The 16,285-nt window shown below is 38.4% G+C and overlaps 1 protein-coding gene across 1 annotated transcript; it reads right to left on the bottom strand.

The window, feature by feature from the left end:
• Positions 1-3,002: 3,002 nt before the first annotated feature.
• LOC148064663 (cyclin-dependent kinase 5 activator 1-like) lies at positions 3,003-15,652 on the bottom strand. Its single transcript, XM_087809977.1, has 3 exons — positions 15,321-15,652; positions 13,687-14,243; positions 3,003-4,821 (listed from the first exon to the last, which is right to left on the bottom strand). Exons 2-3 carry the CDS (start codon positions 14,176-14,178, stop codon positions 4,330-4,332), a joined length of 984 nt encoding a protein of 327 aa, XP_087666103.1. The 5' UTR covers positions 14,179-14,243; positions 15,321-15,652; the 3' UTR covers positions 3,003-4,329.
• Positions 15,653-16,285: the final 633 nt, after the last annotated feature.

Genomic DNA, 16,285 nt, shown 5'->3' with positions numbered 1-16,285 from the left:
GCATTACGTTAGTATAATTATGTTAGTAGCATTACGTTACTATAATTACGTTAGTAGCATTACGTTAGTATATTATGTTAGTAGCATTACGTTACTATAGTTACGTTAGTAGCATTATGTTGGTATCATGATGTTAGTAGCATTACGCTAGTAGCATTATGTTAGTATAATTATGTTAGTAGCATTACGTTAGTATAATTATGTTAGTAGCATTACGTTACTATAGTTACGTTAGTAGCATTATGTTAGTATCATGATGTTAGTAGCATTACGTTAGTAGCATTACGTTAGTATAATTATGTTAGTAGCATTACGTTAGTATAATTATGTTAGTAGCATTACGTTACTATAGTTACGTTAGTAGTATTATGTTAGTATCATGATGTTAGTAGCATTACGTTAGTAGCATTATGTTAGTGTAATTACGTTAGTAGCATTACATTAGTATAATTATGTTAGTAGCATTACGTTACTATAATTACGTTAGTAGCATTACGTTAGTATATTATGTTAGTAGCATTACGTTACTATAATTACGTTAGTAGCATTACGTTAGTATATTATGTTAGTAGCATTACGTTACTATAATAACGTTAGTAGCATTATGTTAGTATCATGATGTTAGTAGCATTACGTTAGTATAATTATGTTAGTAGCATTACGTTAGTATAATTATGTTAGTAGCATTACGTTAGTATAATTATGTTAGTAGCATTACGTTAGTATCTCAATGTTAGTAGCATTACGTTAGTAGCATTATGTTAGTAGCATTATGTTAGTATAATTACATTAGTAGCATTACGTTAGTATAATTATGTTAGTAGCATTACGTTACTATAATTACGTTAGTAGCATTACGTTAGTATATTATGTTAGTAGCATTACGTTACTATAGTTACGTTAGTAGCATTATGTTAGTATCATGATGTTAGTAGCATTACGTTAGTAGCATTACGTTAGTATAATTATGTTAGTAGCATTACGTTAGTATAATTATGTTAGTAGCATTACGTTACTATAGTTACGTTAGTAGCATTATGTTAGTATCATGATGTTAGTAGCATTACGTTAGTAGCATTACGTTAGTATAATTATGTTAGTAGCATTACGTTAGTATCATGATGTTAGTAGCATTACGTTAGTAGCATTACGTTAGTATAATTATGTTAGTAGCATTACGTTAGTATAATTATGTTAGTAGCATTACGTTACTATAATTACGTTAGTAGCATTATGTTGGTAACTCGTTTAAGGACATGTGAAGAGAACAGCGCCCTCTGGCGGTACAAACGTCAGCACCACGGACAGCGTCACGGACCAAAATAAACAGACGCCATTTTTGACCTGAAATAACTTTTGACGAATCAACGTTTTTTGCTTTTATTGTAACTTAAAGCATGTTTTAATAGTTTGATATGAAGTATAATTATAAAAGATTATAATAGTGAATGTTTTTGTAATTAATATAAACTATATCAGTGACGTTAAAATATTGAATATAATCATTTAAAATGTTTGCTTATTTTTCATTCATATATTTAAATGTGTAATTGTTGAATTAAAAAAGTAGAATATTTTCAAATCGAATGATTATATTAACATATATATATATGTATAGTTAGATATTTTTATTCCAATAATAAAAATGTTAAACACTATTATATCAACATTTTATCAAATATAAAGTGTATATTATATATATACAGTATATATATATATATATAAATGGTGGTTTTGAAGGAAAGAAGAAACTTTTGCTTGCAAAGATATTTTTATATAAAGTTCCTGTAACTGTCGATGATTCTTCTTCACACGTATTGATCCACAGACGATCAGGAGTCTCTGATCACATATGGCACGTCAGTCAGAAAAGATTCTCTGTTTGTCCTTCGCTGGTTTGATCTCTCGCCGCTCCTGGAGTTCATGAAAGCTGCCGCACACACACTCACACACACTCACACACACACACACACACACTCACACACACACACACACACACACACACACATGAAAATATATCACTCTAGTCCAGTCGCAGCGATTCACGTCACTTTGACACAACATCACATTTTCTTGTTGAAATATTGCAAATGGAAACAACAAAACTCTCCATTTCTGACTCGAAGAATCAACACGATTTGTTTTTATGTCAGAATTCTTCTGGTGACGAGATCTGCACCTGATTTATGTTCAAACTGAACAAAAGATCATCTAAGAGTTTTCAATACAAGGAAAAGAAAAGAAAATGTACTGAATATTTCCAAAAACATGATTTTGAAAGTGTTTAATGGAAAAACTAAAGAAAGTTTTTTTTATTTCTTTGTCAAACCAAGATGTAAAAATGTTCATAGATTTGACTTCAACTTATGAATCACTTAATTTTAGATTAAATCTATTATTTTATATTGATCTCTGATGAAGTCGATGGAAAAAAGTAGGATCAATAAGTCTTGAAGTTCGAGATAAACATAAATAAATGTAATGTTCGAGATAAACATAAATAAATAAAATGTTTGAGATAAAAATTAAAAATATATAATGTTCGAGATAAACATAAATAAATGTAATGTTCGAGATAAACATAAATTAATGTAATGTTCGAGATAAACATAAATAAATAAAATGTTTGAGATAAAAATTAAAAATATATAATGTTCGAGATAAACATAAATAAATGTAAAGTTTGAGATAAACATAAATAAATAAAATGTTTGAGATAAAAAATTAAAAAATATATAATGTTCGAGATAAACATAAATAAATCTTGAAGTTTGAGATAAACATAAATAAATGTAATGTTCGAGATAAACATAAATAAATGTAATGTTCGAGATAAACAAAAATAAATGTAAAGTTCGAGATAAACATAAATAAATGTAATGTTCGAGATAAACATAAATAAATGTAATGTTCGAGATAAACATAAATAAATGTAATGTTCGAGATAAACATAAATAAATGTAATGTTCGAGATAAACATAAATTAATGTAATGATGAGATAAACATAAATTAATGTAATGTTCGTGATAAACATAAATAAATCTTGAAGTTGGAGATAAACATAAATAAATGTATGTTTTGAGTTGAACATAAAGGAAACTGATAGTTGGAGATAAACATAAAGCAGATGCAGATTCGTCACGACATGACTCGAGTCAGTGCTACACGACGAGTCACGACAGCAGCTACATGGAAACAATCTTGTCAGCGCGAGATTGTGAGTCACGTGACGACGACACCGGGATCTTCTTCTGGCTCGTGAGTCTCGTCACAAAGTTCGACTCTCGGGCAGTAAATGAGTTTCTGGTTTGGCACGAGGTTCCTGCTGGTCACGGCAGTTTGTGAGTCCATGAGCCCACTTGTTGTGTATCACTGTGTGTGAGAGTCTGTTGTGATTGTCGTGTGTGAGAACGTGTGTTTCATATATGTTTGTGTTGCCTTTTGTGAGTTTTAGTATTTGTCGACTTGTATCCCAATAGTTGTGTGTTTGTATTATAGTGTCAATATCTCTGTTTTGGTGTGTGTGTGTTACATCGTACTGTGTGTTTGTTTCTGTGCAAACCTGACTTTGTGTCTGGAAGTTTAAGTGTGTGGTTTGGTTTTGTTGTGTAGACATACTGTATGTTTTGTATATTTAGTTGTGTGTTTAAGTTGCTGTTCGTAGACAAATGTTCTTGTGTGTTTCAGTGTGTGTGTGTGTGTTGATGCTAGTGTCTGTGTGTATGATTTAGTGTGAGTTCTTGATCCCCTGGTGTGACGAACGTCGCAGTCTCTTCCTGTGTCAAACACAAAGCATGCTGGGAAACCAAGAGAAGCTCACATGCATGTCGCTGAGTCAGCAGAGTCGGACCGGAGCGACCAGAGAAGTGATAGAGTTCAGCTGAAGAAGAAGAAGAAGAAGAAGAAGAAGAAGAGGGGGAGGGAAGATCAGTCCAGCCGGGGGCCGATGATGACATCACTTCCTTCCGCCAGGTGAGGACTCGTGTTCAGTCTGAGATTGAGGGGAAAGGTCATGTGATCATGCAACGAGATTCTTACAAGCTACACCAGGGAGACGCTAGCTAACCATGTTATGCTAGCTAACGGCAGAAAGCTAGCTAACTGCAGCAACTTGGCTAACCGCTGCAAGCTAGCTAACCATGGCAAGCTTGCTAACGGCGACAAGCTAGCGGCGCCTCATCAACGTTGACATGGAAACTCTTTGACACGACGTCCACTTCAGAATCTTTGCTGATGACCTCTTTGTGATGCTAACGTGGCGCTGCTAAAAAACCTTCGGACCCGTTCTCCGTAGTTCCTTGACCTCCCGCCCCTTCCCCGAAGGCCTCTTATCGGTCCAGGCCGATGAAGAGTTTGGTTTTCTCCTCCTCCTTCTTGCTCTCGTTCTTCAGGTCGGCGAAGACCTGCGTGAAGAAGTGCGGGTCGGTGTTGATCTGCAGCATCTTGGCGCTCATGTGGGCGATGATCTCCAGGCATCGGTCCCAGAAGGCGTCCTTCTCCGCCTCCACCAGGAAGGGCTTGAGCGGGTACGAGATCTCGTTGCCCATGTAGGAGTAGGACAGGTAGAGGCAGGTGAGCAGCGAGGCCTGCAGCTCGCGCTCCGACGCCACCTCGGCCGAGACCACGTCGCGGCACAGCATGTAGAGGAAGACCACGTTGGCGGGCGTGATGAAGCCCTGGTCCTGCCAGCCCTGCAGCAGCAGCGAGCGGTCCACGCTTCGCAGCCACAGCACCGGGTCGGTCGGAGACAAACGCTTGAGCCGGTAACAGCGACGACACAAGAACTCGCCGAGGCTGCGCATCAGCTCGCTGGTGGACGCCTGCAGGGGGCGGCAGAGGGTCACACACCAGAAGAAACACACCAGAAGAAACACACACCAGAAGAAACACACCAGAAGAAACACACCAGAAGAAACACACACCAGAAGAAACACACACCAGAAGAAACACACCAGAAGAAACACACACCAGAAGAAACACACACCAGAAGAAACACACCAGAAGAAACACACACCAGAAGAAACATACACCAGAAGAAACACACCAGAAGAAACACACACCAGAAGAAACACACCAGAAGAAACATACACCAGAAGAAACACACCAGAAGAAACACACCAGAAGAAACACACACCAGAAGAAACACACCAGAAGAAACATACACCAGAAGAAACACACCAGAAGAAACACACCAGAAGAAACACACACCAGAAGAAACATACACCAGAAGAAACACACCGGAAGAAACACACCAGAAGAAACATACACCAGAAGAAACACACCAGAAGAAACATACACCAGAAGAAACACACACCAGAAGAAACACACCAGAAGAAACACACACCAGAAGAAACATACACCAGAAGAAACACACCAGAAGAAACACACCAGAAGAAACACACACCAGAAGAAACACACCAGAAGAAACATACACAAGAAGAAACACACCAGAAGAAACACACCAGAAGAAACACACACCAGAAGAAACACACACCAGAAGAAACACACCAGAAGAAACACACACCAGAAGAAACACACACCAGAAGAAACACACCAGAAGAAACACACACCAGAAGAAACATACACCAGAAGAAACACACCAGAAGAAACACACACCAGAAGAAACACACCAGAAGAAACATACACCAGAAGAAACACACCAGAAGAAACACACCAGAAGAAACACACACCAGAAGAAACACACCAGAAGAAACATACACCAGAAGAAACACACCAGAAGAAACACACCAGAAGAAACACACACCAGAAGAAACATACACCAGAAGAAACACACCGGAAGAAACACACCAGAAGAAACATACACCAGAAGAAACACACCAGAAGAAACATACACCAGAAGAAACACACACCAGAAGAAACACACCAGAAGAAACACACACCAGAAGAAACATACCCCAGAAGAAACACACCAGAAGAAACACACCAGAAGAAACACACACCAGAAGAAACACACCAGAAGAAACATACACCAGAAGAAACACACCAGAAGAAACACACCAGAAGAAACACACACCAGAAGAAACATACACCAGAAGAAACACACACCAGAAGAAACACACCAGAAGAAACACACACCAGAAGAAACACACCAGAAGAAACACACCAGAAGAAACACACCAGAAGAAACACACACCAGAAGAAACACACCAGAAGAAACACACCAGAAGAAACATACACCAGAAGAAACATACCAGAAGAAACGCACACCAGAAGAAACACACCAGAAGAAACACACACCAGAAGAAACACACCAGAAGAAACACACACCAGAAGAAACACACACCAGAAGAAACACACCAGAAGAAACATACACCAGAAGAAACACACCAGAAGAAACACATACCGGAAGAAACACACCAGAAGAAACACACCAGAAGAAACACACACCAGAAGAAACATACACCAGAAGAAACACACACCAGAAGAAACACACACCAGAAGAAGCACACCAGAAGAAACACACACCAGAAGAAACACACCAGAAGAAACATACACCAGAAGAAACACACCAGAAGAAACACACCAGAAGAATCACACCAGAAGAAACACACACAAGAAGAAACACACACCAGAAGAAACACACCAGAAGAAACACACACCAGAAGAAACACACCAGAAGAAACACACCAGAAGAAATACACCAGAAGAAACATACCAGAAGAAACACACCAGAAGAAACATACACCAGAAGAAACACACCAGAAGAAACACACCAGAAGAAACACACACAAGAAGAAACACACACCAGAAGAAACACACACAAGAAGAAACACACACCAGAAGAAACACACCAGAAGAAACACACCAGAAGAAATACACCTGTGTTGATGTCTTGATGTTTGTGTTATGACACTTGTGTTGGTGTTCTTGTGTTGATGTTTTTGTGTTGATGTTTGTGTTATTAGACTAGTGTTGGTGTTCTTGTGTTGATGTTTTTGTGTTGATGTTTGTGTTATTACATTGGTGTTTGTGTTCTTGTATTGATGTTTTTGTTGAAGTTTGTGTTATTACATTGGTGTTTGTGTTCTTGTATTGATGTGTTTGTTGAATTTTGTGTTATTACATTGGTGTTTGTGTTCTTGTGTTTTTGTCTTGATGTTTGTGTTAAATAAGAAAAACCCCAAAGTGTTGTTTGACACGATTAATTCTCTCGTGTCTCCTGCTCCTCAAATCACGCCTGTCTTCTGTGAAGCTGACAGCAATGCATTGTTGAGATTTTTCATTGACAAAATTAAATTGATCAAAGAGAAAATCTCTCCCTCTTTGTTTGGAACCCCTACTGTCTCTGAGCCCATCTCCTCCTCTTGGTCCTCCTTCACTGCTGTATCTTTGGGTGATATTTCATCACTAGTGAACAAGATGAAACCCTCCTCTTGCTCAGATGACGTCCTTCCTTGTAGGCTTTTTATCAAAATATTTGATGTAATTGGCCCCTGGGTTACCAATATGGTGAACCTCTCCCTTTCCACAGGGGTTTTTCCCAATGCTTTTAAACATGCCATTGTGGAGACTCTGCTCAAAAAAACAGGCTTAGACCCAACTGACCTCAGTAATTTCAGGCCTATTTCTAAGCTCCCTTTCTTGTCCAAGATCTTGGAGAAGGTGGTGTCTGAGCAGCTGTTCCTGGATCAGAGTTCCACTGTTCTGGTTCTCTTGGATCTGTCCTCAGCCTTTGACACAGTTGATCACCAGACCCTGCTAAGTAGACTGAGGGATGAAGACAGTCTGGGTCTGTGTTAGAATGGTTCTCATCTTACCTTTCTGGGCGCAGTTTTAGTGTATCTGCCAATCAAATGAGGTCTGAATCGGCAGATCTGTTGTGTGGAGTCCCTCAAGGTTCTGTTCTGGGTCCTTTATTGTTTTTGTTGTACTTGATTCCCCTTGGGAAAATCATTCAGAGATTTCCTGATGTTTCTTATCACATTTTTGCTGATGACATCCAGCTCTACTGCTCTTTTGATCCAACTGAGCCCCAAAGGCTGAACTTAGTCAATTTTTTGCTAGAAATCAAACAATGAGTGAAAACACTTTACAGCTAAATGTGGACAAAACTGAAACTCTGGTGATTGCTCCTGATGATACGATTCCAGGGTTGAGTCAGTACTTGGGTGACTTAGGTCAGTCTGTCAAACTGAGCCTGAGAAACCTGGGTGTTGTATTTGATAAAGACATGTCTCTTGTTCGACACTGCAGAAAACTGACCAGAAACTGTTTCCTTCAACTGAGAAAAATCTCTAAACTTAGGAAAATGTTGTCAGAACATGATCTGGATCTTATAATCCATGCGTTTGTTTCTTCTCGTCTGGACTATTGTAACAGTTTGTTTTCATGTCTTAACAAGAAGGATCGTCTCGTCTGCAGTTGATTCAGAACTCTGCAGCGAGAATTCTGAGCCGCTCTAGTAGAAGAACTCACATTTCTCCGATCCTTAAAACTCTTCACTGGCTTCCAGTTTCTTTCAGGATCATTTTAAAATTCTGGTTCTTACTTTCAGATCTATTCATGGTCAGGCTCCTCCTTACATCACTGATCTGATCCAGCCTTACACCCCAGCTCGGGCTCTGAGGTCTGTGGATCAGAATCTACTGATGGTTCCTGAACACGGTTCAGGACCAGAGGAGAGAAATCCTTCCAGACTGTTGCTCCTAAGCTTTGGAACGATCTTCTCTCTCTTTGCTCTTGATGATCTACTGACTCCTTCAAGAAACATCTTAAGACGTTTTTATTTGTTCAGGCTTGTCCTTGATTTTCTGGAACTCCTGTTGTGTTATCAGTTTTATCTTGATCTTTAAAGTATATACTTTATTGAATATTGTTTTGATTGTTAAAGCGCTTTGTGACCCTGGTCTGGAAAAGCGCTATATAAATAAATATTACTTACTTACTTACATTAATTACATTGGTGTTTGTGTTCTTGTGTTGATGTTTGTGTTATTACATTGTCGTTTGTGTTCTTGTGTTTTTGTGTTGATGTTTGTGTTATTCCATTGGTGTTTGTGTTCTTGTGTTGATGTTTTTGTGTTGATGTTTGTCTTATTACATTGTCGTTTCTGTTCTTGTGTTTTTGTGTTGATGTTTGTGTTATTCCATTGGTGTTTGTGTTCTTGTGTTGATGTTTTTGTGTTGATGTTTGTCTTATTACATTGGTGTTTCTATTCTTGTGTTGATGTTTGTGTTATTCCATTGGTGTTTGTGTTCTTGTGTTGATGTTTTTGTGTTGATGTTTGTGTTATTACATTGGTGTTTGTGTTCTTGTGTTGATGTTTGTGTTATTCCATTGGTGTTTGTGTTCTTGTGTTTTTGTGTTGATGTTTGTGTTATTCCATTGGTGTTTGTGTTCTTGTGTTGATGTTTTTGTGTTGATGTTTGTCTTATTACATTGTCGTTTGTGTTCTTGTGTTTTTGTGTTGATGTTTGTGTTATTCCATTGGTGTTTGTGTTCTTGTGTTGATGTTTTTGTGTTGATGTTTGTCTTATTACATTGTCGTTTCTGTTCTTGTGTTTTTGTGTTGATGTTTGTGTTATTCCATTGGTGTTTGTGTTCTTGTGTTGATGTTTTTATGTTGATGTTTGTGTTATTACATTGGTGTTTGTGTTCTTGTGTTGATGTTTGTGTTATTCCATTGGTGTTTGTGTTCTTGTGTTGATGTTTTTGTGTTGATGTTTGTGTTATTACATTGGTGTTTGTGTTTTTGTGTTGATGTTTGTCTTATTACATTGTCGTTTCTGTTCTTGTGTTTTTGTGTTGATGTTTGTGTTATTCCATTGGTGTTTGTGTTCTTGTGTTGATGTTTTTGTGTTGATGTTTGTGTTATTACATTGGTGTTTGTGTTCTTGTGTTGATGTTTGTGTTATTCCATTGGTGTTGATGTTTTTGTGTTGATGTTTGTGTTATTTCATTGGTGTTTGTGTTCTTGTGTTGATTTGTGTGTTATTCCATTGGTGTTTGTGTTCTTGTGTTGATGTTTGTGTTATTAGATTGGTGTTTGTGTTCTTGTGTTGATGTTTGTGTTATTACATTGTCGTTTGTTTTCTTGGGCTGATGTTTGTGTTTTTACATTGGTGTTTGTGTTCTTGTGTTGATGTTTGTGTTATTCCATTGGTGTTTGTGTTCTTGAGTTGATGTTTTTGTGTTGATGTTTGTCTTATTACATTGTCGTTTCTGTTCTTGTGTTTTTGTGTTGATGTTTGTGTTATTCCATTGGTGTTTGTGTTCTTGTGTTGATGTTTTTGTGTTGATGTTTGTGTTATTACATTGGTGTTTGTGTTCTTGTGTTGATGTTTGTGTTATTCCATTGGTGTTTGTGTTCTTGTGTTGATGTTTTTGTGTTGATGTTTGTGTTATTACATTGGTGTTTGTGTTCTTGTGTTGATGTTTTTGTGATGATTTTTGTGTTATTACATTGGTGTTTGTGTTCTTGTGTTGATGTTTGTGTTATTCCATCGGTGTTTGTGTTCTTGTGTTGATGTTTGTGTTATTACATTGTCGTTTGTGTTCTTGTGTTGATGTTTGTGTTATTCCATCGGTGTTTGTGTTCTTGTGTTGATGTTTTTGTGTTGATTTTTGTGTTATTACATTGGTGTTTGTGTTCTTGTGTTGATGTTTGTGTTATTACATTGGTGCTTGTGTTCTTGTGTTGATGTTTTTGTGTTGGTTTTTGTGTTGGTTTTTGTGTTATTACATTGGTGTTTGTGTTCTTGTGTTAATGTTTGTGTTATTAGATTGGTGTTTGTGTTCTTGTGTTGATGTTTTTGTGTTGTTTTTTGTGTTATTACATTGGTGTTTGTGTTTTTGTGTTGATGTTTGTGTTATTACATTGGTGTTTGTGTTCTTGTGTTGATGTTTTTGTGTTGATTTTTGTGTTATTACATTGGTGTTTGTGTTCTTGTGTTGATGTTTGTGTTATTCCATCGGTGTTTGTGTTCTTGTGTTGATGTTTGTGTTATTACATTGTCGTTTGTGTTCTTGTGTTGATGTTTGTGTTATTCCATCGGTGTTTGTGTTCTTGTGTTGATGTTTGTGTTATTACATTGTCGTTTGTGTTCTTGCGTTGATGTTTGTGTTATTCCATCGGTGTTTGTGTTCTTGTGTTGATGTTTGTGTTATTACATTGGTGTTTGTGTTCTTGTGTTGATGTTTGTGTTATTCCATTGGTGTTTGTGTTCTTGTGTTGATGTTTGTGTTATTACATTGGTGTTTGTGTTCTTGTGTTGATGTTTTTGTGTTGATGTTTGTGTTATTACATTGGTGTTTGTGTTCTTGTGTTGATGTTTTTGTGATGATTTTTGTGTTATTACATTGGTGTTTGTGTTCTTGTGTTGATGTTTGTGTTATTCCATCGGTGTTTGTGTTCTTGTGTTGATGTTTGTGTTATTCCATCGGTGTTTGTGTTCTTGTGTTGATGTTTGTGTTATTACATTGGTGTTTGTGTTCTTGTGTTGATGTTTGTGTTATTACATTGGTGTTTGTGTTCTTGTGTTGATGTTTTTGTGTTGATGTTTGTGTTATTACATTGGTGTTTGTGTTCTTGTGTTGATGTTTTTGTGATGATTTTTGTGTTATTACATTGGTGTTTGTGTTCTTGTGTTGATGTTTGTGTTATTCCATTGGTGTTTGTGTTCTTGTGTTGATGTTTTTGTGTTGATGTTTGTGTTATTACATTGGTGTTTGTGTTCTTGTGTTGATGTTTGTGTTATTCCATTGGTGTTTGTGTTCTTGTGTTTTTGTGTTGATGTTTGTGTTATTCCATTGGTGTTTGTGTTCTTGTGTTGATGTTTTTGTGTTGATGTTTGTCTTATTACATTGTCGTTTGTGTTCTTGTGTTTTTGTGTTGATGTTTGTGTTATTCCATTGGTGTTTGTGTTCTTGTGTTGATGTTTTTGTGTTGATGTTTGTCTTATTACATTGTCGTTTCTGTTCTTGTGTTTTTGTGTTGATGTTTGTGTTATTCCATTGGTGTTTGTGTTCTTGTGTTGATGTTTTTGTGTTGATGTTTGTGTTATTACATTGGTGTTTGTGTTCTTGTGTTGATGTTTGTGTTATTCCATTGGTGTTTGTGTTCTTGTGTTGATGTTTTTGTGTTGATGTTTGTGTTATTACATTGGTGTTTGTGTTTTTGTGTTGATGTTTGTCTTATTACATTGTCGTTTCTGTTCTTGTGTTTTTGTGTTGATGTTTGTGTTATTCCATTGGTGTTTGTGTTCTTGTGTTGATGTTTTTGTGTTGATGTTTGTGTTATTACATTGGTGTTTGTGTTCTTGTGTTGATGTTTGTGTTATTCCATTGGTGTTGATGTTTTTGTGTTGATGTTTGTGTTATTTCATTGGTGTTTGTGTTCTTGTGTTGATTTGTGTGTTATTCCATTGGTGTTTGTGTTCTTGTGTTGATGTTTGTGTTATTAGATTGGTGTTTGTGTTCTTGTGTTGATGTTTGTGTTATTACATTGTCGTTTGTTTTCTTGGGCTGATGTTTGTGTTTTTACATTGGTGTTTGTGTTCTTGTGTTGATGTTTGTGTTATTCCATTGGTGTTTGTGTTCTTGAGTTGATGTTTTTGTGTTGATGTTTGTCTTATTACATTGTCGTTTCTGTTCTTGTGTTTTTGTGTTGATGTTTGTGTTATTCCATTGGTGTTTGTGTTCTTGTGTTGATGTTTTTGTGTTGATGTTTGTGTTATTACATTGGTGTTTGTGTTCTTGTGTTGATGTTTGTGTTATTCCATTGGTGTTTGTGTTCTTGTGTTGATGTTTTTGTGTTGATGTTTGTGTTATTACATTGGTGTTTGTGTTCTTGTGTTGATGTTTTTGTGATGATTTTTGTGTTATTACATTGGTGTTTGTGTTCTTGTGTTGATGTTTGTGTTATTCCATCGGTGTTTGTGTTCTTGTGTTGATGTTTGTGTTATTACATTGTCGTTTGTGTTCTTGTGTTGATGTTTGTGTTATTCCATCGGTGTTTGTGTTCTTGTGTTGATGTTTTTGTGTTGATTTTTGTGTTATTACATTGGTGTTTGTGTTCTTGTGTTGATGTTTGTGTTATTACATTGGTGCTTGTGTTCTTGTGTTGATGTTTTTGTGTTGGTTTTTGTGTTGGTTTTTGTGTTATTACATTGGTGTTTGTGTTCTTGTGTTAATGTTTGTGTTATTAGATTGGTGTTTGTGTTCTTGTGTTGATGTTTTTGTGTTGTTTTTTGTGTTATTACATTGGTGTTTGTGTTTTTGTGTTGATGTTTGTGTTATTACATTGGTGTTTGTGTTCTTGTGTTGATGTTTTTGTGTTGATTTTTGTGTTATTACATTGGTGTTTGTGTTCTTGTGTTGATGTTTGTGTTATTCCATCGGTGTTTGTGTTCTTGTGTTGATGTTTGTGTTATTACATTGTCGTTTGTGTTCTTGTGTTGATGTTTGTGTTATTCCATCGGTGTTTGTGTTCTTGTGTTGATGTTTGTGTTATTACATTGTCGTTTGTGTTCTTGCGTTGATGTTTGTGTTATTCCATCGGTGTTTGTGTTCTTGTGTTGATGTTTGTGTTATTCCATCGGTGTTTGTGTTCTTGTGTTGATGTCTGTGTTATTCCATCGGTGTTTGTGTTCTTGTGTTGATGTTTGTGTTATTCCATCGGTGTTTGTGTTCTTGTGTATTCGTCAGGCGAGTATTGAAGCCTCACCTGTACGATGACTCGTTTAGGGGTCCCGGCCGTGGTTGCCGGTTGGACGCCGGTGAGCGAGTTCTTCTTGGCGGCGGCGTTGACGTTGACCAGGGTCTTGGAGACGGGCAGGTGGGCGGGGCCTGCGGTGGACGAGGCGTCCTGACTGGACGAGAAGGACGAGAGGTTCGCACACGACTGCGACTTCTTCAGCTTCAGGCTGTTGGACGCCGAGCTGCAGGAAGTGACCACCTGAGCGTCCGGCGAGCTCCCCTTCCCGCCGTCCGACTGCAGCTTCTTGGACCCCTTCCTCTTCGCCGACACCGCCACGATGCGTTTCCATGGCAACACGTTGATGATGGACGGCCTCTTCAGGGACTTGGCGGCGGCGGCGGCGGCATCTTTGGAGTTCTTGCTGTTCTGCACGGCCGTGTAGTGACCCACCGCGGCCGGGCCGTCCTCGAACAGCGCCGCCTTCCTGTAGCTCGGCGAGAGCGACAGCACCGTTCCCATGGTGGCAGCAGGGGGCAGCAGAGGGACGCACCGGCGGACGCGACGATTAAACCACTCGAAGAAACCTGGAAACAGGAAGTACTTTCTCAAGACAGGAAGTGACACAATCACAAACAAAATATTTATGTTCAAATTTTAAGATGTTTGCGAAAATAAATGAATGTAGGATTTTTATTATTTTCTAAATATCTGTTTCATAAAATAATAATTTTGGTTTTTTTTCACACAATAAAATTATACGAGGAAAGAAAACATCCATAAATTAATTACATGTAGAAAGAAAATATGATTTAATCTGATAATAAAATAAAAATATATAAAATAAAAGAGAAGCTGTTAAAATCAAAATATTATGATTGTTTTTATTAAGTCGCATATTATTTATTTTAGTTTTAAACATTATTACAGGCGATTTAAACATACATACTTAATATTTATACAACGTATCATCATGAATATTATTTAATTTCTTCATTTTATGTGACTAATTATTTGTTTAGTTTATTGTAATGTCTCTTTTGTATTGTATTCGATCAATATCATTGTATTTATTTAACATTTATTCCATTATTGTTACTCTACAAAAATAAAAGCTTGTGTTTAACACACGTGTTCTCATTCTTGTGTATTTGATTGCTTTTACTGGTAGAAACTTAAGGAATAAACAAATAATAATTGCGTTTGTGTTCTTGTTTTTGTGTTGATCTTTTACTGCATTTATTTTTCTTGTGATATTCACGCGAGAAACGTTGATTTTTATGATTATACTAAACATTATAAATATAAGTGTCGAGAAGAAACCTGTCGTCACGTGTCACAAGAGAGTCTCCGCGGGAGGAAAATGACTGTAGTTCGGGTCCGAACATCATCTTTGTCTCACATTCCATCACACGCTCCAGACATTAGTAATCGAGCTTATATAAGACGCGGATCGGCGGTAAATGTGCGCGAGCGTCCATCTTAGCTTCAAAATGGAGCCTTGAACCCCCCCCCCCCCCCCTCACCCTCCTCACCCCCTCACCCTCCTCACCCCCCTCACCCCCTCACCCCCCCCTCAGCATCAGGCTGCCTCCCTCATGGCTTCACCTCCACAGGTCTGACAGCTGTGATTGACAGCTGGAGGCTGTGATTGACGGGCTCACCTTCTTCTCAAGCTCGTGCTTCCGCCGGATCCATCCTGCAGCTCCGCGTCCAGAGGTTCGGTTCCGTCCCTCGTCCTCCTCCTCCTCCTCCTCCTCCTCCTCCTCCTCCTCCTCCGGGCCACAAGTCCTCCTCAGGAGCAGGCCCGCGCGTGCGGCTGCGGATCAGACGCCGAGAGTCTCGCGCGTCCGAAGGTTCGGTCCATGGACCTGAGGATGGAGGGAGGCTGCGCGCGCAGGTGATGATCGATGCCGAGTGGATCGGAACACGGAGAGATCCGCGCTGGTGAGGAGGACGAGGTGATGCAGGAGGTGCAGGAGGTGCAGGAGATGCAGGAGAGCCGCGGCTGGATGCGGGCGTCTCTGCAGTCGTGGGGGGAGAAACGGCGGCCTGTGATTGGCTGCTGCCGCCGCGGCTGCGATCCCATTGGCCGCGAACGATCGAGAGCCAATCGGAGCGAGGAGGAGGAGGAGCGAGGGAGGAGGAGGAGGAGGAGGGGAGGTGCTGTCCAGAGTGCTGATCCAGCGAGGAGGAGGTGAATCACTGCTGCCAGATGTTGCTCCAGGGCCGGCCATCCCGTGGGGCGAGCTAAACAGCGCTCCATTGGTTATGAATATAACCATTGATTGATGTTTGTCATGTTGTGTTTGTCAGACTGGATTCACCTTCAGAATAAAACATAGATTCAAGTTTGTTAGTGAACATGTTGTGTTTGTCAGACTGGATTCACCTTCAGAATAAAACATAGATTCAAGTTTGTTAGTGAACATGTTGTGTTTGTCAGACTGGATTCACCTTCAGAATAAAACATAGATTCAAGTTTGTTAGTGAACATGTTGTGTTTGTCAGACTGGATTCACCTTCAGAATAAAACATAGATTCAAGTTTGTTAGTGAACATGTTGTGTTTGTCAGACTGGATTCACCTTCAGAATAAAACATAGATTCAAGTTTGTTAGTGAACATGT

The sequence above is a fragment of the Callionymus lyra genome, chromosome 15 (genome assembly GCF_982586985.1).
Source record: "Callionymus lyra chromosome 15, fCalLyr1.hap1.1, whole genome shotgun sequence".
NCBI lineage: Eukaryota > Metazoa > Chordata > Actinopteri > Syngnathiformes > Callionymidae > Callionymus > Callionymus lyra.
This window is presented reverse-complemented; position numbering and strand designations above follow the sequence as displayed.